Genomic DNA, 27,304 nt, shown 5'->3' with positions numbered 1-27,304 from the left:
ACCATCTGCAGTGATTTGGGAGCTCAAAAAAATAAAAGTCTGTCACTGTTTCCCCATCTATTTCCCATGAACTGATGGGACCAGATGCCATGATCTTAGTTTTCTGAATGTTGAGTTTTAACCCAAATTTTTCACACTCATCTTTCACTTTCATCAAGAGGCTCTTTAGTTTTTCTTTGCTTTCTGACATAAGGGTGGTGTCATCTGCATATCTGAGGTTATTGATATTTCTCCCAGCAATCTTGATTCCACCTTGTGCTTCATCCAATCCAGCATTTCTCATGATGTACTCTGCATTCAAGTTAAATAAATAAGCAGGGTGACAATATACAGCCTTGACATACTCCTTTCCCAATTTGGAAACAGTCTGTTTTTCCATGTCCAGTTCTCACTGTTGCTTCTTGACCTGCATACAGATTTCTCAGGAGGCAGGTCAGGTGGTCTGGTACTCCCATCTCTTGAAGAATTTTCAACAGTTTGTTATGATCCACACAGTCAAAGGCTTTGGCATAATCAATAAAGCAGAAGTAGATGTTTTCCTGGAACTCTCTTGCTTTGTCAATGATCCAGCAGATGTTGGCAACTTGATCTCTGGTTCCTCTGCCTTTTCTAAAGCCAGCTTGAACATCTGGAAATTCACGGTTCATGTCCTGTTGAAGCCTGGCATGGAGAATTTTGAGCATTCTTTACTAGCTTATGAGATGAGTACAGTTGTGCAGTCATTTGAGCATTCTTTGGCATTGGAATAAAAACTGACCTTTTCCAGTCTTATGGCCACTACCGAGTTTTCCAAATGTGCTGGCATATTGAGTGCAGCACTTTCACAGCATCATATTTCAGGATTTGAAATAGCCCAACTGGAATTCCATCACCTCCACTAGCTTTGTTTGTAGTAATGCTTCCTAAGGCCTACTTGACTTCGCATTCCAGGATGTCTGGCTATCTATGTGTGTGATCACACCATCATGATTATCTGGGTTGTGAAGATCTTTTTTGTATGTGTATATATATGTACTGTGTATATATAGTATGTGTGTATATATATATATATTCATCTTCAGATACTTTTCCATTATAGGTTATTACAACATACTGAATATAGTTCCCTGTGCTATGCAGTAGGACCTTGTTTTTTAATCTGTTTTATATATAGTACTGCTGCTGCTAAGTCACTTCAGTCGTGTCCAACTCTGTGCGACTACATTGACAGCAGCTCACCAGGCTCCCCAGTCCCTGGGATTCTCCAGGCAAGAACACTGGAGTGGGTTGCCATTTCCTTCTCCAATATATAGTACTATGTATCTGCTAATCCCTAACTCCTAATTTATCCCTTCCTGCTCCTTTCCCCTTTTATACCAATTTGTTTTCTATGTCTGTGAGTTTCTGTTTCATAAATAGATTCACTTATATCACTTTTTTCAGATTCCACATATAAGTGACATCATGTGATATTTGCTTTTGTCTGTCTGATTTACTTCACTTAGTATAATAATCTCTAGGTCCATCCATGTTGGTACAAGTGGTGTTATTTCATTCTTTTTTATGGCTACCTAATATTCCATCGTATGTATGTATATGTGTATGTATAGTCTCTTCTTTATCCATTCAGCTGTTGATGAATACTTGGGTTATTTCCATATCTTGGCTACTTTAAATAGTGCTGCTATGAACACTGGGGAGCATGTATCTTTTTGAATTTTTTTATCTTTTCCAGATATATCCCTGGGAAATGGGTTGCTGGATCATATGGTAACTTGATTTTTCATTTTTAAGGAATCTCTATATTGTTCTCCATAATGGCTGCACCAGTTTATATCCTCCCCTATAGCGTAGGAGGGTCCTCTTTTCTCCACACCCTTTCCAGCATTTATTGTTTGTAGACATTTTGATGACGGCCATTCTGACCTGTGTGAGGTGATATATCATTGTAGTTTTGATTTGCATTCCTCGAATAATTAGCAGTGTTGAACATCTTTTCATGTGCCTCTTGGCCGTCTGTATGTCTTCTTTTGGAAAGTGTCTCTTTAGATGATCTGCCCATTTTTTGTGTTTTGTAAAAATTGATCTGGATGAGTTGTTTGTATATTTTGGAAGTTAATCCCTTGTTTGGTTTCCTCTAGTTTTATAATACCTGGTCTTTTATTTAGGTCTTTAAACTCATTTTGAGTTTATTTTTGTATATGCTGCTATTTTAATTTCATTCTTTTATATACAACTGTCCAGTTTTCCCAGTACCACTTATTGAAGAAACTGTCTTTTCTCCATTGCATATTCTTGCCTCCTTTGTTATAGATTGACCATAAGTGTATGGGTTTATTTCTGGGCTTTCTATCCTATTCATTGATTCCTATTGTCTGTTTTTGTGCCAGTACAGTTCTATTTTGATTACTGTAGCTTTGTAGTATAGTCTGAAGAAGTCAGGGAGTATGATTCCTCCAGCTCCATTCTTCTTTCTCAAGATTGTTTTGACTACTCAAAGTCCTTTGTGTTTCAGTACAAATTTGAAAATTATTTCTTCTCTGAAAAGTGCCATTGGTAATTTGATAGGAATTGAATTCAATCTGTAGATTGCTTTGGGTAGTATTGTCATTTTGACAATATTTATTCTTCCAATCCAAGAACAGAATATATCTTTCTGTTTGCATCACCTTCAGTTTATTTCATCAGTGTTTTATAGTTTTCAGAGTATGTCTTTTGCCTTCCTAGGTAGCTTTATTCCTAGGTATTTTATTCTTTCCGTTGTGACAGTAAATGGGATTTTCTTAATTTCATTGATACTTTATTGTTAATGTATAGAAATGCAACAGATTTCTGTATTTCAATTTTGTATCCTGCAGCTTTACCTAACTCATTAATAAGCTCTAGTAGTTTACTGGTGGCATCTTTACAGTTTTCTGTGTATAGTAGCAAGCTATCTTCCAAAGTGACTTTTTTTTTTTAACTTCTCTGCTGTGGCTAGGACTGCCAAAGCTATTTTGAACAAAAGTGGCAAGAGTGGCATCCTTGTCTTATTGATCTTAGAATGCTTTCAGATTTTCATTGTTGAGTATGATGTTTGGTTTGCCCTGTATGTTCTTCATTATGTTGAGGTATGTTCCCTATATGCCCACGTTCTTATCAGAAATGGATGTTGAATTTTATCAAAAGCATGTCTGTATCAAGATGATCATATGGTTTTTAGTCTTTAGCTTGTTAATGTGATATATATCAAACTGATTTATGGATGCCGAAAAATCCTTGCAATCCTGGGATAAATCCCACTTGATTATGGTGTATGGTCCTTTTTAACATATTGTTGCATTCAGTTTGCTTTCAAGCTCAAATTTCAGCTCACAGATTTGTTAATAGTGAGCAGTTGTCCATTCTGTAACATCCAAATCAAGGTAGATAGCTATTTTGAGAATTATTAACACAATAGCTCTGTTCTTGATGACACGCATGGGAGATGCATAAAAATCCCTCTGTAGTTTCATAAGTTTTCATACTTGAATATAACTCGGAAAATTTTACTAACTTTTTCAAATTTTGGTCCATGCTGTCTTTACCAGTTCACTTCTAGCCAGTCCAATATTTCAGATATATCCATGGATACCCACTGAAACACTATTTTCAGTTGAAAGGGAGAGAATCCTAGGAATGGGGGAGCCTGGTGGGCTGCCGTTTATGGGGTTGCACAGAGTCAGACACGACTGAAGCGACTTAGCAGCATATATATATATATATATATATATATATATATATATATATATTAAAATAAAGCAAATTCCTTGAGATGTTAAAATACAACTTTGAGAAGAGTGCCTTGACTGATTTAAAAATAACATTCTGTATCACCAGCTCTGTATTAACAGAAACATATTCTCAAGTTACAAGAAGGATTGTGGCCTAAACATTCTATTTTCACAGCTTTCTAGTTTACACCATAGCATGCAGGTATTATTGAGCCCAGAATAACATCATTTACATATATGATTTCAACTGGTAGAAATTCCAGTTAGTATTACACTAGAAATTTCACGGAAGAACTTGGAGTGACAAACCCATTGAAATATCCCCAGATAGGCATTTACCAGAAGCCTGAACTGGCTTTTTACCTGAGTGAAAAACTAGTCTTGATATTACTTTGAGGGTCTCAGCTAGCTGTAACATCAAATATTTCAACTGACTCCTTGAACTCTCTTTACAAACACAGTCAAACCATGGAAAACAAGATACTTTTTTTCCAGTAAGATACTTGTTCACATGCTCCTTCACAGGGCTACCAAGCTGTCCACTAGTTTATTTCATACTAGAAGAGGGGCTTAGCTTGCCTTCTGGATTAGATCTTTCCATCAAAAACTTGAGACTGGATGATATGTGCCTTTAGTATACTAACAGCACTTACTTTGCAGTAGCATTTTTATACTTTTTAAGATGACTGTTGAGGATTCCGGTATAATTTGCTGCATCTTATAAATTCCATTTCTATTTTTTATGATGATCTAGTTGATGGTGACTAATTTATGTTAATAAACTTTATGAAAAGAATATTTCTAATTCCAAAAGTTTGATTTAAAATTATTTTCCTTATACACTTACCTTAAAAAGATGTGTGCATGTCTTCATATATAAAGAGCCTTCTGAATGTTTTATTCCTCCCCCTCCAAAAGTTTATAACTCTCTAGTTTTTAGATGTAACAGTATTTAATGATATGAATATGTTATAATGATAGTTAATAACTGGATTTTACCAGCTGTGTTAAATTCATATATACCTGTATATGGGTGACATATATTAGCAAAATTATTATTTTGCTAATAATCTGCTTATTTCTTCATGTGGGGTTCATGTCTATACTAGCTATGCAGGAGCTTTGACACATTTTTCAGTTTGCTTTTCTCTTGTAACACACATGTGCTACAGTTTGAATACCATTCTTTAAAAACCCAGGGCATCCAGCTGACAGAATACAAAGTCATAATGATGTGTTTTTGCTCATGCTGATGAGTACAGCTGAGCTTTTTAATATTCTTAGTAGTTAGAAGGACATTTAAGGCAACACTTAATGCTAGAATTTCAGCACATGATTTGTATTAAATGTGTTTGTAACAGATATTATTACCAGGTATACCTGCAAAATAAAGAAGGTCTCATAGAAGGAATTGATTCCAGTACTACTTTTCCTTCATTAACTTAAAGGAAAAGTGATCAGATGTTGAATGAATTTTATATTAAGGCCTCAGTTGGAAACTATGGCTTCATTTCACATAAGAGTTGGAATTGTGTATTGTTATTATTAGAGATGTTTTAAGATAGTGTTTTTAAGGTTTTATGTTCCAACAAAGGAAATTGCAGTGTTATATATAGAGTTTTACTTCAGTTCAGCTACCTAAAATATTTTTCCTTATACACAGCTTCAGGTTTAAAACCACAGAACATAGTGTTATTTTTCTTACAAAGATAATACTAATATACTAATACTTCTTCTATAACAATTTTCTGAATGTATTAAAGTTATAACCTAGGCTCTGTTTTTAACAATCATAATTACCTACTATAGTGTATGTGAAGATATTTGTAATTTAGTAAAAACTGTGTACCTAAAACATGTCCTTCTAAAATTAGATAGTATATCGATAGTGGCAGCAATTCAAGTTTACATAATGAGTTTCAGAAATAATTGATCCAACTTATGTGTCAATAATAAAATGAGATTTATATCTTAATGAGTTATTTATTTTTAATACTCAGGTACTGTTATACATGAAAAAATATGTATTCCAAGACTCTTGATGTCCATCCCAAGTGTTGTCAGTGAATTACTGAAATAATCTTAGAAATTATATCTCAAACTTTAAAAAAGATTATGTGCAGTTTAGCACCTATAATTTTAAATATAAATAACAGAATTTAGTTTAATGTGTTTTGAGTAGTTTTTATTATGGAAAAAAGATCTAGCCATAACTTAAATGGGTGAGACACAACAATGTTTAGTATTGTACCCAAGGTCTCAAAGCTAGTAAATGATGGGATTTGATTCAGTAAGTATGCAGCCATTTATACTGTTATTAGGTTTAAAAACTTAACTCACTCATTCATATAATAATGATTGCTAAGCTGAGTTTGGAGATACTGATGAGAAAAATCAAAAACAGGAGCTAAGGAAGAGGGTACTAAGAAATCTAAAATTGTAGGAGAGATTTCAAAACTGCCTTATGATCACATGACTTTAGGGAGATACTGTGTGCTTTCTGTACTTTTTTAAGATTCTTAAGTTTCAGAAGCTCAAGATTCTTTAAGATTCAGACTTGTAAAAAGCACAGTAGACAGAATCTGAAGCTTTGTTTAAAATTATTAAAGTAGTACATGGACATTAAAGAATAAAGTAGAATTTAACGAAGCAAAAGTCACCTGGAACGATTTCATCAGTAGAAACAGTATTGCCATTTTGGAGCCCTTCTTTCTAATGGTTGACCATGCACACATTCACACAGTGGAAATCATACTCCACAGTATAATATAGTATCATACCTTTCTTACACATCATTAAACTTTTTTTGAAATGTCAATGTCACTTTAAATTATTGTATGGTAGTCCATCGTTTTGGTATACTGTCACACTGCTGCTGCTGCTAAGTTGCTTCAGTCGTGTCCGACTCTGTGTGACCCGATAGATGGCAGCCCACCAGGCTCCGCCATCCCTGGGATTCGCCAGGCAAGAACACTGGAGTGGGTTGCCATTTCCTTCTCCAATGCATGAAAGTGAAAAGTGAAAGTGAAGTCGCTCAGTCTTGTCTGACTCTTGGTGACCCCATGGACTGCAGCCTACCAGGCTCCTCCGTCCATGGGATTTTCCAGGCAAGAGTACTGGAGTGGGGTGCCGTTGCCTTCTCCAATACTGTCACACTAGCACTTCTCAAATCTTTTTCCCCACCAAAGAGCTAACTCTGAATGACAAGGGGATTATGTCTAACTAAATAGTGGACCGTCACATGCAGGGAATTGCCTTAAAAATCTTTGTTATTTCAAATATGTCTACAAATTTTACATTTTACTTGGTATGTCTACATTTCCATCTTTAAAAACATTAAGTCTCTCATATCCTTGAGTAAAACTAGTGACCAGGAAGATGTACGGTTTGTATCTGGTGGCGCCACATCTTCTTGCACTTGCTTGGATATTGTTGCCATTGCTCCTAGGAGTTCAAAAATACCATGAGCATGGACAGTGACCCCAGAATAAACACATGTGCTTCCAGTCACATTTTTAAGGATACATGTATTCAGGTACAGAAATCCCCACAGAGCTTGTAAAATTCACAGTCATTCCAGTGCACTACAAAACTACAAGATAACTCCTTTGAGGGAACTCTAAGATCGGTTCATCTGCTCCTTTCCATCACCTACACATTCCAATATAAGGACCTGGTGTCTCCTCTTTTAGACACTGAGAAAGAAGTGGAAACAGTGAAGGCTGCCCATTGAGTTTTAGGAAGAGGTGTCTAGAGAGGGGGGTTGGCTTTAAGTGATATAATCATCAGCATGAAACTTTTTAAACAGTTTTTTTTTTTAAAGGTTACTTTTCAAGTTGTAAGAGATCTTGCTTATTGTTATCTTGCTTAAAAGTTTATAAGAGCTCACTACAAATTCCAGGGTTTTTTTTTTCCTGTTCCACACTTGAATCCCTATTGATTTATAGTAATTGCTTTTCTATACAGCATTTGAGTATAGTGGTTACTATTACAGATGTGAATTCATTGTCCTCTCTTTTTCAAAGTCTCCTTAGCACATATACCAAGCATTACATTAATTCACATACTACCTGAGAAGAGATAAGTTACACCTCTAAAAATGGAGACAAAAAAGTATATTTGCAGAGTGAGAAGGATAAAGCAAACTGCTTACTTAGCTGAAAGTCACTCTAAACCTTAGTGGCCACACAGAGATGAATCTGTCTCTGAGTGGTGCTCCTCATTGACATCCTCACCTGGAAAAGTTGTAGCTGTCAGTTGCTGGTGCAGAGCTACACTGTCCAATTAAAACAGTCAAACAAAAAATTAAAACATTCCAAATTGAATAAAATATTCAGCAATAAATAGAAATTTATATGTAACAGGTGGCAAAAAGTTACAACATAGCTTCCACTTACTTCCATTCATGGGCTCTAATACATGATACTGTTCAACTCAGGACATCTGTAAGATTCCAAAGACATGTCAGGTTAGGGTGGCGAGGACTAGGGTTAAATAGGTCGGTATATGTAAGAGTTTTGTATTTAAAGAAAAATATGTATTTGTGGACACACTAATCTTTGCTTCAGAGGTTTCTCCTTTTTACTGAAAATATATCCAAAATCTATTGTGATTCTTTCCACAAGTGGTTTGAATCATTTCCTCTAGTTGAAACTTTTATTTCGACCAGAGATCCCTTCACTCCTCTAGTTTTGATTTAATCATTTTGTTGGGTGTTTTATTTTCCCTAACATTTGGTTTAACTTAACTTGGGCTTCCTGAATTATGCTTAGTACTTATGATTTTTTTAAGAAGAGAATAACTTTCTCAAGAAAAAATTATCATCTGCATATTCCCATTACATTTGGCCAGTATTACCTGTAGCAGCCTCACAGAGTGAATAGATTTCTTGGGGGTTTTCCTGGTGATAGATGTCATATTTTTTAGAGTCATCTACCAAGATCAAAGACACGTGTTTATTAAGTCTAAAATCTACAAGTTCTAAAACTTAATTTTTTATTATACCATGAGATGTCTTGCTGTTACAGCATCTTTCCCAGTTGAGTAGTCTACACAGCTATACGTATCAAAAATGCTTAATAGTCATGTGCCCTTCTCAGTATTTTAGATAGGAACAAAAGAACAGTATTGGAAAAATTCTTCAAAAACTACCAGTACAAGGAATTTAACTTTGTATTTACTTCTAGGTCCTTTTCACACCGAAAAATAAGCCAGAACAGACAGTATTTCAGTGTATAAATTTCGTGGTAACTGATTAAAGGAAGTCTTGCTAGAATCTCTAATAGTTTTTTGGAAGGGATTAGAAGCAAAGCATAATTTATTGTCCATCTCTGCATGACATTAATGGAAATACTTAATAGAAAAATAAATGAAACCTCAATAGTAAGAAATGCAGTTTACTAGACCATAATAATTTGAGATGTTTAGTTACAGATACACAAAACAACACAGACTTTACCAAGAACCAGAAACTAATGTGTGCTCTTATGTCTGAGCAGAATGAGCTTTATCTATAGCTATAATATCGGTTCAAACTAGATATTATTCTGTAAGAAAGAAACAAAAATAAGACTATCATCCAATTTTGTGTAGAACTAAATATTTTCATCCTGGAGGCTTTTGTGTCTGTTATATTGATAGTGCTAGAATTGCAAATAGAATTTTTTTATTACCTTCTCAGACAAATATACTTTTGAGAAAATATGAAATAATGTATCAGATGATTCTTGGATTTACATTTATTATTGAAAATATCAGCTTACAGCGTTTTCAGACGCCAACAGGAAAGTTGGCAAGGGAGTGGAGATCAGGAAGGACAGGCCGAGCACAGGAGTCCTGAGGCATTGTGTTCTAGCCTCACTTCTTTGTTTATTTAACTGTGTCCCTGAATGTTGCACTTGTCAGTCATCTAAGGAAAAAAACATTAAATAAATATTGGTGTCTGTCTTGTCAAATTTATGCCATCAAACATTTATGGGTTTAAGACAGCTTTCAGTCTCTTTTTAAAATCTAGGCTTTTACTATTACATACCATATACAGATAAATGGAAATCTGTGATAAAAATGTCCCCTTAAGTTACTAGCCCACTTCCTGGTGATCTGCATGATGGTGGCCTATATTTTCTTTGTTCTTAATGAGATTACTTTCCATTTTTGGACACCAGCGTCATTTGGTTTAACTTTGAGAAACGAGTATCAAGAGACTGACCTGGAACCCAGTTCTCCACTAATGTTTCTGCTGGCTTTGCTTATTTTTCAAGCTAAGCTTTCTGCATTGGAATCTGGATGAAGTATTTCAGCAAAGCACCAACCTATTGACTAACGGCTGTCGCGAAGCATCTGCTATTTCATTATTTCCCCCCAGCATCAGTAAGGCCTCACTTTCCAGGATTCTAACTGGAAAAATATGCTGCAAAGTGTATTTCTCTGAAGTCTTGCTTGTGACATGGGGTGGGACGTAGGACCTGATGGGTATGTTCTAGCAGGAATATCCTTGAGCTTGTAACAGTTTCTTTAGTAGAAACTTCCCAGAAAATTATCTCCACCATAGTAGAGAAGGGTTACTGTATTGCCAGAGTGAAAGCTTTTCTTTTTCAGTTATTTTTTTTCTTCTATATCTTTTATTGCATACGATTTAAAGAATATATAGAAGTGGGAAGACATTTGTGTTCTCAAATTTCCAACACACCTTGCCTTTGTTTTCCTGACATTCAAAATAGGGACAATATAACCTATTCAACCACAGTATATAAAAATGTTTTTTGTAGAAACAAAAACTATTTAAATATAAAATAATGAAATCCTACTGATGTATAATGTCTTTCTTTTTATCTCTTTATTTAAATACTTCTCTTTAAAATCTACTCAGATGGTTCACAAGCACCAGCCAGACCTCCTAAACCACGACCCCGCAGGACTGCACCGGAAATTCATCACAGAAAACCCCACGGGCCTGAGGCAGCATTGGAAAATGTCGATGCAAAAATTGCAAAACTCATGGGAGAGGGTTATGCCTTTGAAGAAGTGAAAAGAGCCTTAGAGATAGCCCAGAATAATGTGGAAGTGGCCCGTAGCATCCTTCGAGAATTTGCCTTCCCCCCTCCAGTCTCCCCACGTCTAAATCTATAGCAACCAAGATCATAAAGACCAGAAGGCGAAGCAATCGCTGACTATCCCAGGCGTGTGGAGAGAAAAGTGAGATGGGATTCAAGAGAGAAGCTTTCTCCTCCTCACGTGGCATCATTGAGAAGAGAGGCTTGGAAGTGGCTGCTTCTCAGAAGACAGCTGCTGCTTGCTCAGGATGCCAAGGGCTGTGGCTTCCTTACTTCTGCTAGCCATACTTTTAAATCAGGGTTGAACTGACAAAAATAATTTAAAGACGTTTACTTCCCTTGAACTTTGAATCTGTGAAATGCTTTTCCTTGTTTACAAGTTGGCAAAGTTGCAGTTTGTTTTTACTTTTGTTTTCAGATTTTTGGTTTTTTGATACCTGTGCTGTGTTCTTGATCAGCCCTCTGTACAGTGGTCAGGTCTGCTGTAACATTTCCTGCCAACTCCCTTGCTGTGTGCATCAGCAGCAAAGTCACATATTCATTGTGATTGCTCCCATCCCAGCCCCCTACCCAGGTCCAATTTCATTTCTCCCGTTTACAAGATGCTTTAAAGGTTCTGATTTTCAGCGTATCAAACTAATGCAAAACAAGTGTGTGGCCTTCACTACTGAGTCTTTTCTTTGGAAACCATCACTGTTGAGAGATGGGGAAAATCTGAATGTCTAAAGCATTTTTTGGTTAATGAACTGCCTTTTATAAGGGATTTTCATATAATATAGAAGAGCTTCCCTTTTTGGTGTAAGTTTTGTGATCTTTAATCTTCCACACTCTCATCTTTGTCATCCTCGAGGTGTAATAACTGTTTAAAAAAAAAAACAAACCTGAAATATTGGAAAGCAGCTACTGCAGAGTTGGGAAATATACACTTGCACATGACAGTGCCATACTAAAGTTATGTAACGCGGTCCCTTATATTTATGCCTGCATTACTTATGAGGCATATACTGAATAAGAGGCCATCTCCCAGAAGTGTATTAGTAATTTTCAGATAAAATTATGAGCATACCTTTCCCAAAGTGGAACAGACTTCATTTCCTGTTTGAGTGACTACACTCTGGTACCTAACAAGTTTAGGAACCAGTTCCTCTTGCAGTGGAAACAGCAAATCTTTGATGCACTGTTAAGTGCTAATGCTACTGTGGCAACGTGTTTTTTTGTTTGTGTTTTTGCAAAATTCTTAATAGTAATTTTCTCTCTACCATCAAATTAGAGCTCATATTTAATATTTAGAGTCTCATTCATTGCTCCACATTGTTCCATCCAGTCAGGTGAAAGAAATTTATATAGTTTTGCCTTTTTTGCAAAATGAAAGTAGGTTCTTCAGAAACCACATTATTACTTTTAAACCTACAGATATTTATTGGGCACCAGTGATGTGCTCCGTGCTGTCAGGCACTGTGTTCTTAAAGCACAAACCATCACAAAGTGATTGGATTGTGGTATTCTGTTATCCTTTATCCACACTCTTGATGGTCAAAAAGTGTCTCTGCTAGACAAAAGCATGGAAGGTTTCCACCAGTGCTTCAGAATTTTCAGGCAGTCGTCTTTTTAAATTATTATTTAGTAAAGAATTGAGACGAAACCAGGTCTGTGTTAAATGCTTGACCCACAGGTGGTTTTCTAAATGTGTACTGCCTGCGAGTTTGTGCACATTTCTGTCACTCGTTTAACTTCACACAGTGTGATGTAAAAAGATGCATCTGGTAATGAGTGTCTCTTTGGGACTTGAAAGCATGTGACCAAATGTGTAGCAGAGCCAAAGGAAACTAAGTCAAGACTTGAATAGTCATGTTGACCTGGGGAGGGAACCAGCACATTTCTTTGTGAACTGACACGTGCCCTGACTTGACAACTTGGTCTAACATGAGGTACTTGAGGAGTCATAGGCCTTGGATAGTTTGTGCTCATGTTTTAATTTCTTCATCTGATTCTGAGCTGGTTCATGTCCCTGGAAGAGAATTTTTAATTTGCCTTAACTGTTCTTCCTGTAAGTAAGTATATAAGGGCAGTTTTTTATGTTTTTAAAAATTGCATTGGCTAATTCTCCATTGCTTTATGAACTCCATTTTATATCATCATGATTTTTCATTTATTATTTTCTGATGTCATGCTGAAATAGCACTGTGTTTGGGGTTTTGTTTTTTTTTTTTTTTTCTTTATGACTTGCTGATCTTTGGTACAGTCTAAAAGCCAAAAGTTGCCACTTCATTGTGATAGCATTCTTAATAGATCAGGGAAGGATGTAAAATGTGAGTGTTAGAAAGCATACTATAATCTCATTTAAACAATCTTAAAAATGAGTGAACATTTCCAATGAAAGTGAGAAAAAAAATAGTGACAATATAGTAAGTTTAGACCTGAAATTTTTAAAATCTATTTTGCAAGAAAACTTACTAGCCTGCACCAAAATCTCTCTGTACCTAGTTCTCAATAGCAACCATTAGTTTTACCATGAAAAAGACCAAATCAAAAATTTGTATGGAATGGAAAGAGGGAAACTTTCTATCAAACACTGTCATGAAAAACTTACTGCTACCTATTACTTAACTCAAAAAAAATTTTTTTTGAGGAATAATTAAACAAAAACACAGTTTTTAATCATAAAAGTGACTAACCATTAATGGCTGGAAATGATCCAGGTTTGGTTTCACTGTGATCCAAAAAGTTTGACATTCCTCCCATTTCTCAAGATTTGGTAATATGATTAAAGCCACAACAACATACCATTTATATAATTAAAACAGATCATGGCCAACATTAACCTGCTCTCCCCTGTCCCCTAACATATTCTGGGGCAGAAGTACTTACCTTTAAAGATAATCCAGTAAATTATCACCATAATCTCTTTTTTCCCTTGATGTCTGTAACATCTATCCTGGCCCAATTTTCTAGAATTGAATCAGCAGTGCTTATGGTCAACTTGAACTTCCTTCCACAAAGGTGACCCCTCCCCATCCATATTCCCTTGCCTATATTGCAAATAGTCTTAATAACAGAACCCTAATTGCCCATGAACCTCAGAGGGCCCATTGGTTAACTCAATATTCCACACACATGAACACTTGCAAAGATTTCTTCATAATGTGAATTTTTTTCTTGTTCAGTGCCAGAAGCATTTCTTACAGTTTGGACATTATTTTTCCTCTCAGATCTTCAACTTGAAGCTTTAATTTGCACTGAATTGTCTAACCCAGTTAAATTTTTCAGTTTTTTTTCTCTTATGCTGACAGATTTGAAAGCAAATTGCAGTATGTTTTCAACAATACAGGTACTGCCTGTTGACCTGGAATTTTAGTGCTTCTAGGAAGAGTTTGCAGAAAATGACAGCAGTTGAGTGAAGGGTTTTCTTCTCAATTACTATTTTATTTTTAATACCTTTTTAAAACTTGTCTAATGTGGCAAAATAGCTATGTGTTCAATTAATTTATATTTTATTCATCCTTTTTCAATTCTGGTTATTATGTAAACTCCAGTACAAGTTTATCTGTTCTTTTAAGGTATTTTATAAAATGAATGTTAACAAAAACAGAGTTGGTATATTATTTTTCAAATGAATGCAAACATTTCAGAGCAGTTCTGTGTTGTATTTTTTATCTTCACGTTCAGAGCTAACAGTCAACGTCGTATCAAATACCCATCACAAATGATTCAATTATTAAATAACAAAACCATATCATTTAAAGGTATTTCACAGTAGAGAAGCTACTCCCATGCCTTAGAACTGAAAAGTTAGTTATATTAAGGCCTTAAGTAAGAAATACCAAATCTGGGAAAAGCTGATTGTCTTCTAATGACATACCATATAATTGATGTTTCTTAAAAGTAACATCTGTTCTTTATATTCTTTAAATTCTTGATTTTTCTAATCATTTGTTACTGGCCAGTACATATCAGGGAGAGGACAATGGAGACAAACCATGTTAATAACTGCTTTTGTATCAGAAACCATAACAGAATGTTGTGAAGGTCACTGGTACATGCATAGTAGTAATAATTATACTTTCAAAGAACACACAATTAAATGGGAGCTACAAGCACATAATTGCAATACAGAGAACACTGTACAGAAGTTATCACATTGTACTGGCATTATGTACATATGGTAAGCGCTGAAGAACCCAGGCCTCCTGCATTGCAGGCGGATTCTTTACCAGCTGAGCCACCAGGGAAGTCTAGGAATACTGGAGTGGGTGGCCTATGCCTCCAGCAGATCTTCCCGACCCAGGCATTGGACCGGCGTCTCCTGAATTGCAGGTGGATTCTTTACCAGCTAGCTGAGCTACCAGGGAAGCCCCGGAACTATGTTGGGCCCTTAATATATGCAAGGAACTTAGTGTTAAAGCATTTAATCCTTTCAACAACCATCATGCCTCTTCTAGGACTGTCAAAGTAGGGTGTGATATGTTCCTTCTGAAAAGTCAGAGAAATAATAAGACTGAATAGCATTTTGTTAGCCTAAAGAGAAACAAGGTTGTTGTTAAGAAAGAACTCGGGAGGTAAAGCTTTTCAAACAGGAACAGCACACATGATAGAACACTTGTTATTTAGACAGAGGTGAAAAGTAGTAGGACGGTTGGAACACAGCAGAGACTAGGGAGGGCGCCTTGATGACCGAAGGTGAACAACCATGTGGCGTCTCAGACCCTAGGAATCAGGTTAGGAATCACTTGCTGGAACTCAGATAATAACATCCATGAAAGCGCCTAGAGATTAGGGTGTATTTAACAGGAATTGCCACATCAAATGATAATCCAGCTATAAACTAAAGGGAAATTTAATTTTCATGCCTCTCTTTTATGTCCCTCGTGATTTTCAAGAGAAACTTGGGTGGTATTCTTAATTACCTATTTTTGCTGCTGCTTCATCCTCACTGCCACCACCCTCTTTGGGGTCTTAATTTTGACTCCCCTAGAATTTTTAATAGCCTGTAATTGACCTCTGTGGCTCTAGTGCAAGGCAGACTGAAGTTTCTGAAATTCAAATTCAGTGTGATGCCTCCATGTAAAACCCCTGAAAACTCTACGGTAGAGATCCCTTCTCTGCATTCCTTTTCCTACTCACCTCCTTTCCTAGACCCTCACCTCTGCTGAGCTGGCAATTGTCCAAACAGGCTCCACATCTTTATACTTGCTAGTTCTTCTGACTGTTCCTTTCCCCTTTTCCAGCCTAGCCAACTCATTCTTTAAAATCTACCTCAAGTATTTCTCCTGTGAGGCATTTCTTATCTTATCCCACAGTGTGAGTTAAGCATGTCATCGTCTACATCTCACATGGCACCAGTATTCTAATGCTTATAGTGTGGTTTTTGCAGATACTTCATTCCACAGATGGCCCCAACTAGACTGAACTTCTTTATTAGAGGAAGCATGTCTAATACATGTCTATGTCCCAAGCTCCTATAGAGCCTGGTACATACTAAAAAAAATTCTTCAAATAAATGGAAATGGCACTCTTACGCAGCCAACAGTGGAGACAGTCCTGAAAGCTGGTAAAGCTCTGCAACTAGCTCCCTGCATGCAATGCCATCTCTTTGATTCTGCTTTCTTCACCCATGGACCAGGAGATAGATAAGCCTACTATTACAGTAGATGCCTAGGTTTTTCTTCACTGTTTGGATGGGGAGCAACAGTTATTTAATAAAAAATCAGATTCACAAACACTAGATTTAAAAATTTAGAGATAATTTTTTAATTTATTCTTTTTTAGTAACTTAAGAATACTTAATTCTTCATAAAGAGTTTATGACAAACATGTCCAAGAAACTACTACTCACACATTCCCATGACGATGCAACAGTGATTAAGAGTACAGGCTCTGGAGTCAGACTGCCTAAGATCAGTTCCTACCTCTGCTCCAAGTTATGACTTAGGTGTCCTAACTGCATTGTGCATCAGCTGCTTCATCAGTAAAATAAGAATAGCAACTAAACCTACAGTAAAGGATTTATAGGGGGCTTGTGAGTCAATACTAATAAAGAACTTAAAATGTATCAGTACCATTGAATGCTCAATAAATGGCAGTTCTAATTATCACATTCCTTAAAGAACTTAAGCCCCATTTCATCTCTTAGGATCTGCAGAGTAGATGGCAAAGAGAAGTATGTCAGATTTATCCTGTTACTTCATATAGCAAAAGGTAGACAACAAAGGAACAAGATTGTTCTGGCTAAACAGAAAACTTTAAACTCTGAAAGGTAATGAGCTACACATTCTGTTGACAAATTGTAGAGTTGAGTTTTTTAACATAAAACATCTACTATCATTATGTGCACTTCCTGTACTTGGTACACAAAGCCCAGTACAATGAAAGTAGAGATCAGAGATGGTGATGTGGCTAAATCTCCACGGTTACTCTGGGTTCCTCAAGAGCTACGTTCTCCCACGTTGACAACCCCCACTCCCCCAGACCAAATATTCAGAAGCTCTCATCAATAGATGAAAACTTTTTTTAAAGTTTAAAATGTAGCTCAAGCACAACAAATAAATTTGTCTTTGGGATATAGAGAAAAGCATAACTAGTGGGTTCCTTTACTCTTCATACTAAACCAGAGGTTGAAGAAGACTCCCTAGAAAGAGGCTAAAACCCCAATGCTGAAAGCAACAGGTATTAACTAAATGCCTCCATATTCTAAAACCCACCTAGCAAACCTCTGCAGGATTCATTAAGATGCTAATAGCAGCACTCATCCACAGCCCTCAAGGTATATACAAAGAAGACTCAGGGGCTGACCTGGGAGAAGTGAGTAATGGGTGTGATGTTGGACTGAATCCACCTCTCCCAAGCCAAACAATGTTATGTCCAGAAAAGAGTCAATTACAGAGATTAAGAAACATTGCATTCCACTGAATATCTGCTTACACAGTGGACTTACTGATGTGCTGTCTGTGTCTGAGCAAAGTGAAAACAAGACAGTGAAGAGAGACTGGCACCGAATCACCTGAGAAGGGCCTCACCATTTGCAGGGCAAGGATGCATATTCTTACAAGACAAGCAGACCCCTGTTGAGACAGCTGACCTTGAGCCATCTTGTCACAAGAACACAATACCCCAAGTACAAAAAGACTATGATTTGTATGCCACTGGACCAGGCATGAGGGAACCCTGCCACTGAATATTTTCTGTCAGATAGTAACAGTGAAAAGAAAAAAAAAGTTAAAAGCAGCAAGAGAAAAAACATACAAGGGAACCCCCACAGGGTTGATTTTTCAGCACAAGTTTTCAGTAGGAGTGCCATGATATATTTCAAGTGCTAAAAAGAAAAACTACTACCAAGCATTCTCTATTTGGCAAGGTTATCACCGAGAATTAAAGACAGAATTTCCCAGACAGGCAAAAAACTTTTTAAGAGAGTCCATCACCACTAAACCAGCCTCACAAGAAATGTTAAAGGATCTTAAGGAAAAGAGAAGAGGGTACACCCAGAAATAAGAAAATATATAAAAGGAAAAAAGCTTATATCACTGGTGGGCAAATACATAGTAAAGGCAATGGATCAACCACTTAAATAGTGAGTATCAAGGTTAAAAGAAAAAAACCAGCTATCACTACTAGGAGTTAAGGGATATAAAAAATAAAAATATTAAATATGATGTCAAAAGCATAAAATATTGAGGTAATGTGGTAATACAAAGAAAAAAAACCTAAACCTTTTAGAATGTGTTCAAACTTAGGTGACTACCAGGTTTAAACAAATAGACAGACAGGCATGAACCTCATGGTAATCACAAAGCAAAAACGTATCATAGATACGCAAAAAATAAAGAAACATATGTAACATTAAAGAGAGTCAAACCACGAAAAGGAAGATTTAAAGAATAAAAAAGAATTACAAAGGCAACCAAAAATCATTTAACACAATGGCAGTAAGGATATATTTATTGATAATCACTTTAAATAGCAATGGACTGAATGCTCCAATCAAAAGACACAGGGTGACTGAATGGGTAAGGAAACAAGACTCATATACACTGCCTACAAGAGACTCATTTCACTCACTTTATGACTAATTTAAAGACCCCCAAAGGCAAAGTAAAAAGATGGGAAGATATTCAATGTAAAACAAACAACAACAACAACGCTAAGGTTTAAAAAAAAAAAAAAAGTTCAGATAGCAATACTTATGGAGCTAGATGAAACACAAACTGGAATTAGGATTGCTGAGAGAAATATCAACAACCTCAGATATACAGATGATACCACACTAATGTCAGAAAGGGAAGAAGAGCTAAAGACCTTCATGAAGGTGAAAGACGAGAGTAAAAATGCTGCTTAAAACTCAACAGTTAACAAATATCACGGCATCCGGTCCCATCACTTCATGGCAAATAGATGGAGAAACAATGGAAACAGTGACAGGCTTTATTTTCTTAGGCTCCAAAATCATTGTGGACAGTGATTGCAGCCATGATATACAAAGATGCTTGCTCCTTAGAAGAAAAGCTATGACAAACCTATACAGCAGAGACATCACTTTGCCAACAATGGTCTGTGTAGTCAAAGCTATGGTTTTTCCAGTAGTTATATATGCATATGAGAACTGGACCATATAGAAGGCTGAGCTCCAAAGAACTGATGCTTTCAAGCTGTGGTTTGAAACTGGTTTCAAACTGTGATGCTGGAGAAGACTCTAGAGAGTCTGTTGGATTGCAAGGAGATCAAACCAATCAATCTTAAAGGAAATCAGTCCTGAATATTCATTGGAAGGATTGATGCTGAAGCTGAAGCTCCAATACTTTGGCCACCTGATGCAAAGAGCACACTCATTGGAAAAGACCTGATGCTAGGAAAGATTGAGGGCAGGAGGAGAAGGGGGTGACAGGGGATGAGATGGAAGGATAGCATTATCTACTCAAAGGACATGAGTTTGAACAAAATCTGGGAGATAATGAAGGAGAGGGAAGCCTGATGTGTTGCAGTTCATGGGGTCATAAAGAATCAGACATGACTGAGCGACTTTCACTTTCACAAAATAAAAACAGACTCACACATACAGAAAACAAACATGGTTATCAAAGGCTAAAGGAGGTAGGAGAGAAAAATTAGGAGTTTGGATTTAATAGATACAAACTACTACATATAAAATAGACAAACAGAGTCCTACTGTAGAGCACAGCAAACTATATTCAATATCCTTTAATAAACCATAACAGAAAAGAAAAAATACCTTGAAAATGAAAACAGAAATACAACTTTTCAAAATCTATGAGATACAGCAGAAGCAGTTCTAAGAGGAAAGTTCCTAGTAATGCAGACCTACATCAATCAAGACATAAAAGAAAACTAGAAGAACATAACTTTACATTTAAAATAGTTAGGAAAAGAAAAATGATCCCCCAGAGTTAGTAGAAACAAGGAAATAATAAAGATCCAAGTAGAAATAGATAATATCAATTAAACTAAGAGGTGGTTCTTTTAAAAGATAAAATTGGCAAACCTTCAGACAGATTCTTCAATAAAAGAGGGCCCAAATAAAAATACAAATGGAAGAGCAGAAGGTACCAATGATATTGAAGAAATAAAATTAATCCTTGAACAATGTAAGAGTTAGCGTACTGACCCTCCACACAGGCAAAAATCTCTGTACAACTTATAGTTGGTCCTCCTTGTTCATTATTCCTCCATATCTGTGGTTTCACACCCAAATTCAACCAATCATGGGTCTTACAGTACTGTGCTGCTACTGCTAAGTCGCTTCAGTCGTGTCCGACTCTTAGCGACCCCATGGACTGTAGCCCACCAGGCTCCTCCATCCATGGGATTTTCCAGGCAAGAGTACTGGAGTGGGGTGCCATTGCCTTCTCCTGTAGTACTGTAGTATTTATTATTGAAAGAAATCCACATATAAATGAACCCATGCATTTCAAACCACTGTTTTTCAAAAGTCAATTGTACAATCATAAGAGACTACTACAAACAATGATATGCTAACAAATTGTACAACTAAAAAATGGATACATTCTTAGAAACATAATTTTCCAAGACTGAATCAAAAAAAAAAAATTGAAAATCTGGCCCAGCCAATTACTAGTAATGAAACTAAATCAGTAATCAAAAAAAGCAGAAGCTCCCAGAAAGCAATGACCAGAACCAGAAGGCTTAGCAGGAGAATTCTACCAAATATTTAAAGAGGAGTTAATACATATCTTTCTCAAATTGTACCAAAAATAATCACAGAGAAGGAACCACTTCCATACTATGAGACCAGCATTACCATTATACCAAAACCAGACAAAGATCAGACAAAACAATTACAGGCCAATATTCTTGATAAAGATGGATGCAAAAATTCTCAACAGAATATTAACAAATGGAATTCAACAATACATTAAAAAGGTCATACATACGTGAGCAAGTAGGATTTATTCCAGGGATCCAAGGTTGATTCAGTATTCACAAAATCAATGTGATACACCACATTAACAAAACAACAAACTCACAGCTAAATCATACTCAATGGTAAAAAGCTGAAAGCTTTTCCCCTAAGATCTGGAATAAAACAAGACATTCACTGTCACTACAGGGGACACAGGTTCAACCCCTGGTCTGGGAAGAGTCCAAAGCTTCGGAGCAACTAAAACCTGTGCATCATAATTATTCAGTCTGCACTGTAGAGCCTGCAAGCTACAACTAGTGAGCCCACATGCTACAACTACTGAAGCCTGTGTGCCCAGAGCCTGTGCTCTGCAACAAGAGAAGCCACCACAGTGAGAAGCTCATGCATGGCAACAAAGAGTAGCCCCCGCTTGCCACAACTAGAGAAAGCCCACGTGCAAAGACCCAGCACAACCAAAAATAAATAAAAATTTGGAAGGGAACAAGTAAAGCTGCCACTATTAGTACACGACATACTATATACAGAAAACCCTAAAGACTCCACCAAAAAACTATTAGAACAATATCATATATTTGACATAGTGACTTGATATTTTTATACATTACAAAATAATTACCACATTGTACCACTACAGTACACAGATTAATACACTGAAATCTGTTCAGTTTTATACACTAAAAACTATCAGAAAGAGAAATTTAGGGGAAAATCCATTTGCAATTGCATTTAAAAAAATAGCTAGGAACAAATTTAACAAAGATATGAATGACCTACACTCTGAAAGCTATAAGACATTAATGAAAGAAACTGAAGGCAATATAAATAAATGGAAAAATATAACATGCTCATGGATCAGAAGAATTAATATTTTGAAATATCCATACTACACAAAGAAATCTACAGATTCAATGCTATCACTATCAAAATACTTGAGGCATTTTTTAATAGAAATAGAAAGTGAAGTCACTCAGTCATGTCCAACTCTTTGCGACCTCATGGACTGCAGCCTACCAGGCTCCTCCATCCATGGGATTTTCCAGGCAACAGTACTGGAGCAGGGTGCCATTGCCTTTTCTGAATGTAACCACAAAAGACCTCAAATAGCCAAAGCAGTCTAAAGAATAAACAATAGAGTTGGAAGTATCACACTCCCAGATTTCAAACTGTACTACAACACTATAGTAATCAAAGCAGCATGGCATCAAAACAGACACACAAATCAATGAAACAGAATACATAGGCCAAAAGTAAACCCACATTTATATGGTAAATTAATCTCTGACAAAGGAGGCAATATATAATGGATACAGGATTCAATATTTAATGAAGAAAAGACAGTATCTTAAATCAACAGTAAAGAGAACTGACAGGTACATGCAAAAGAATGAAAGACTACATTTATACACCATATACAAAAATAAACTCAAAGATCAGTCAAACACTTAAATTGAAGACCTGAAATCATGACACTCCTAGAAGAAAACATAGTCAGTATGATCTTTGGCACTGGTCTTAGCAATATTCTTTTTGGATCTGTCACCTTTAAGCAAGGGCAACAAAAGCAAAAATAAACAAATGGGACAACATCAAACTAAAAACCTTTTACATAGCAAAAGAAAACATCAGCGAAATAAAAAGGTAACCCACTGAATGGGAGAAGATAGCTGCAAATGATATATTCCATAAGAGGTACTAACCAAAACATACAAAGCACTCATAACTCAACGAAATAAATAAATAAACAATCTGAATAAAAATGGGCATAGGACATAAATAGACATTGTTTCAAAGAAGACATACAAATGGCCAACAGGTACATGAAAAAATGCTCAATGTCACTACTCACCAAGGAAATGCAGCTCGAAACCACAATGAGATAGCACCTCATACATCAGACAAGAAACAAGTATTGCTGAGGATGTGGGAAAAAGAGAAACCTCAGGCACTACTGGTGAGACTGCAAATTGGTATGGCCACCATGGAAAACAGTACGGAGGCTCCTCAAAAAATTCAAAATAGAACTACCACACAATCTAGCAATTTCATTTTTGGGTATTTTCCCAAAGAATACAAAAACACTAATTTGAAAAGATATATGCATCCCCCCATGTCTATTGCCGCATTATTCACAATAGCCAAGGAATGAAAGCACCCTAAGTGCTCAGTGCTAAATGAATGGATAAAGATATGGGGTGTGTGTGTGTGTATATATATATAAATATATGAAATATTACTCAGCCATAAAAAAGAATGAACTCGCCATTTGCAACAACATGGATGGACCTAGTGGGTATTATGCTAAGTGAACTACATCAGACAAAGACAAATACTATATGATTTCACTTATATGTAGGTTCTAATACACAAACACAAACAGAACAGAAACAGACTCACAGATACAGAGAATAAACTCACCAGAGGATATGGTGGTGGAAGAATGGGCAAAATAGGTGAAGGGGATGAAGACGTACAAACCTCCAATTATAAAATATGTCACAGAGATATAATAACTTGGTATACTAACAGGCAGTAACTAGACTCATAGTGGTAATCATTTTGTAATATATAAAATAACAAATCATTATGTCCAACATCTGAAGCTAATATTGTCAATTCAACCTCCATGAAAAAAATAAAAGACAATAACCTAGTGAGTGACCTCCTAAAGAACTCGGACATTAACTCAATGACAGAGTTTACATTTAGGGACTTACTACATACAGGAAGTAAAAAATGCACTTGTGAAGCAAAAATAATTTTGCTCTCTTTACGCTTCCTCCCCTGTCCCAGGACTGAATAATCAGAAACATAAATGTGAAGAGGAAGAGTAGGAAAGAGTAAATCTTGCACCTTCTCTTCTCCAATCCCTGAAGTTGAAACCTGGCAGGGCTGGGAGACAGTGGACAGGGTAGATTGAATTAGAATGTTAGTGACCAGACAAGAAAAAAAGAGAACCAATCATCAAAAGTAGCAATTAGAGAGAAAATATCATACATTATTATCTTCACAGCTCATTAGTTTCAAAGTGCTCAGTTAATGGATTACTAAAAATAAAGCAAAAATCCTTTCACTTCAAAGAGATTTCCAAGGTTTCCTTAGCTTAAAAAAAAAAAAAAAATCAAATGCAGGTGGCCATCTTTAGAGGGTCCTTCTCTAGGAAGATGCTGTGAGCTGGGTGGATCCATTTTCTTTCTCTGGAAAAACTTCCTGCCTGGCAAATTCAATCGTCCAGCCCTTGAGCTGCAAACTCTGGCTAACTGCCACCCCCATCCACAACAGTCTCTTCACTGGAGATCCTCTCCTCCTTGTCACCCAACAGTTTAGGGTCCACTCTCATCCCCAAATCTCCCTTCACTGCAGACATTCCTTCTCCTCCAGTAACTATGCAAAGCTCATGTGTTAGCTTGTTTAGGGAGTAAATATATGGGGCCTAAAATAGAACATCTGGCAGCATCTTACCCAGAATATCAGTGACAGTGCTGAAATTACTCTCAAAAAGAGCTGAACTTTTCCCTGAAGAAATGTTCCAATGTAAAATGCAAGGTATCTTTGCTGAAAATTAAAGTTAATCACAGATACCTCGGCCCTAAGGCTATTCAGACATGAGTTAAAAACAGCAGTACCAAGGTACTTACTTGTATGAATGTTTAATCAAGAGCAACTGGCAATATTATTTATCTGGAATTTCTTGCAAAATAAGGGAGACTTGATGGTCAAAAGCAAGACTAATGTATCTCTATTGGGCTTTTTAATCAGTGCTAACATCATTAAACATTTATACAGCACTCTGTCCTTGGGAAAGTTTTAGCTTTCGTTTTCAAGGTTATATGTTTCCCAAATATCTTATGAAATGGGAACAATACACTTGGTATATTCTCTTCGCACACAGACAGAATTCATAAGCCAGAGAACAAAAATAAATTTCCCTCAGTCACTCGACCAATTTACAAGAATAGACAGTTATAATCCATCAATTAGTCCCACTCTACACACTAGATATTAAAAACAGACCTAAAAATACTGAGGCAAGATCTCAGCAATCCTTCTGCGGACAAGAAAGGGAACTAAAAGTGAGCAAGTTGCCTTCACCTCTTACTGTAGCAGGTGTGGGCCAGGACTATCAACGTGTTTGCTTCCTTACTAGTTGTAGTTGTTTCGCTCTTTTTTTAAAAAAAAATTAAGAATGATTTGGTAATTGGTAAACAGTATCAGCAAAGTAAACAGAATCAGGTAGCTGAAGGTGAACTGTGCACTGGAAGTTCTGCAAAGTGATCAGCAATTTGAGAAATGCAGAACAATCTGCATTTCAAAGTGGCCTAGCACTATGGGTCATTCCAGCTAGCCATGGTCAATGTGTATAAATAGCTATTTTGTTAGTAATCGGCTGTGTATGTTAAAAAGAGGCAAAGAAAAGGGTATGTTACAGCATGCCATTTCTCAGCCAAAGTGGTTAACTGCTTGATTCAGTGAGAAGCCAATTAACAGGAAAAGGGAACAAATTAATATTCTCACAGGTTACATCAAAAAGCATCTGTTTCATTTGTGAAGCTCCAGTGTGTAACATAGAAGCACTTTTGGCCGCCAGGCTGTTAATCTCTGAGAGGCTATAAACTTGTCATGTTAAGGACACTGCAAATTCAGCTTGAATATACTTTGCTTTTCGCATTAATAGCATGTAAGGACACTTACGCCTCTCACCATCACTTCAGCACCTTGAGAAGACCAATATTCTTATTCTCCTCTCAAAGGACCACTATTACTTCAGTGCGTGACTTCTCAATCCTTTGTGATGTTAACCCCTTAAAATAAACTCACTTGGAATTGAAGATTGGCTCAAGAGCACTTGCTTTCCTTTAGAGTTCCACCTGGAAAATTCAGAAGTATTCAAACCCTCCACTGTTGATTCAAATCTGTTCTGCTATCAATAAGGAGAGTCAAGCGTTCATTTACTCAGGAGAATGGTGGGGATTTGATAAAACATCGCAGATAAAATGCTACATTACAGCAGAGTTTAGCAGTGCTCCTGCTCTAATTTTGAGTTATTTAGCTAAGTGAAACTGCAGCATCCTCAGATTTTACTTCATGTCCACATTTCCACACCTAGAGAGAAGAGTTAATACAGGAAGTCCTCTACATAGGAACAAGTTCTGTTCCGAGAGCACATTTTTAACAACAAAGTTAGCCGAGGTACCCAACTAACACAATTGGCTACATAGTACTGTACTGTAATAGCTTTATAATACTTTTCACACAAACAGTGCATAAAAAAACAAACACACAAAATAAAGAAAACATTTTTAATCTTACAGTACCTTACCTTGAAAAGTACAGTCGTACCAGCCACATCACCACTGCTTTTATGCCTGCATCTGGACATCCTGGGCTTGAAATAAAGATGCTGTACTACTGTACTCTGTAAACTACACAAAAGCACAGTCGCTTGTAGAGGATGCACTCACCCGACAATGCATGCCAGACACAGGAACCAACTTACATGAGTGGACATGCGAACACAGGTTCTGCTCAGTTGCTCATTTGAGTCCGACTCTTTGCGACCCCATGAACTGCAGCACGCCAGGTTAACATCTTCTAAAGTTCGCACCTTGAAGGCTGGTATGTAAGGGGCTTACTATATGGCAGAGTGAAGTGAGTGAAGTCACTCAGTCGTGTCCGACTCTTTGCCACCCGCGGACTATAGCCCACCAAGCTCCTCCGTCCATGGGATTCTCCAGGCAAGAATACTGGAGTGGGTTGCTATTTCCTTCTCCAGGGGATCTTCCCGACCCAGGGATCGAACCCAGGTCTCCCACATTACAGGCAGACGCTTTAACCTCTGCACCACCAGGGAAGCCCCGTATATACAGAGACACGGTAAAAATCCATGGGCAAGTTTAAAAGACTTTAGTGATGCTCTCTACATTTTTTAAAGTATATATCCTTAAATTATTTACATGTTTTTATTTTTTACAAAGACCAGGAACCAGAACTCTTTCATTGGTTACTTATAGACTTTTTTTCCCAATTGCTCTAACAAATTGTCTCCACAGATTGTTCCACATCTCATCCAAGTTCTTAGACGGCAATTCCAGAAACTTGGTCATCTCAGTGGGAAAAGCCCTGAGAAAGAG

At 36.7% G+C, this 27,304-nt stretch overlaps 1 protein-coding gene across 1 annotated transcript in view; it reads left to right on the top strand.

The window, feature by feature from the left end:
• The window catches only part of CBLB (Cbl proto-oncogene B), a 218,930-nt gene extending 207,814 nt beyond the window's left edge, over nucleotides 1-11,116 (top strand). The window contains exon 19 of the mRNA XM_052645842.1: nucleotides 10,600-11,116. Coding sequence (XP_052501802.1) covers nucleotides 10,600-10,859 — 260 coding nt within the window. The 3' untranslated portion in view covers nucleotides 10,860-11,116. The remainder of the gene's footprint in view (nucleotides 1-10,599) is intronic.
• Nucleotides 11,117-27,304: the final 16,188 nt, after the last annotated feature.

This window comes from Budorcas taxicolor, chromosome 1 (assembly GCF_023091745.1).
Source record: "Budorcas taxicolor isolate Tak-1 chromosome 1, Takin1.1, whole genome shotgun sequence".
Lineage (NCBI taxonomy): Eukaryota > Metazoa > Chordata > Mammalia > Artiodactyla > Bovidae > Budorcas > Budorcas taxicolor.
This window is presented reverse-complemented; position numbering and strand designations above follow the sequence as displayed.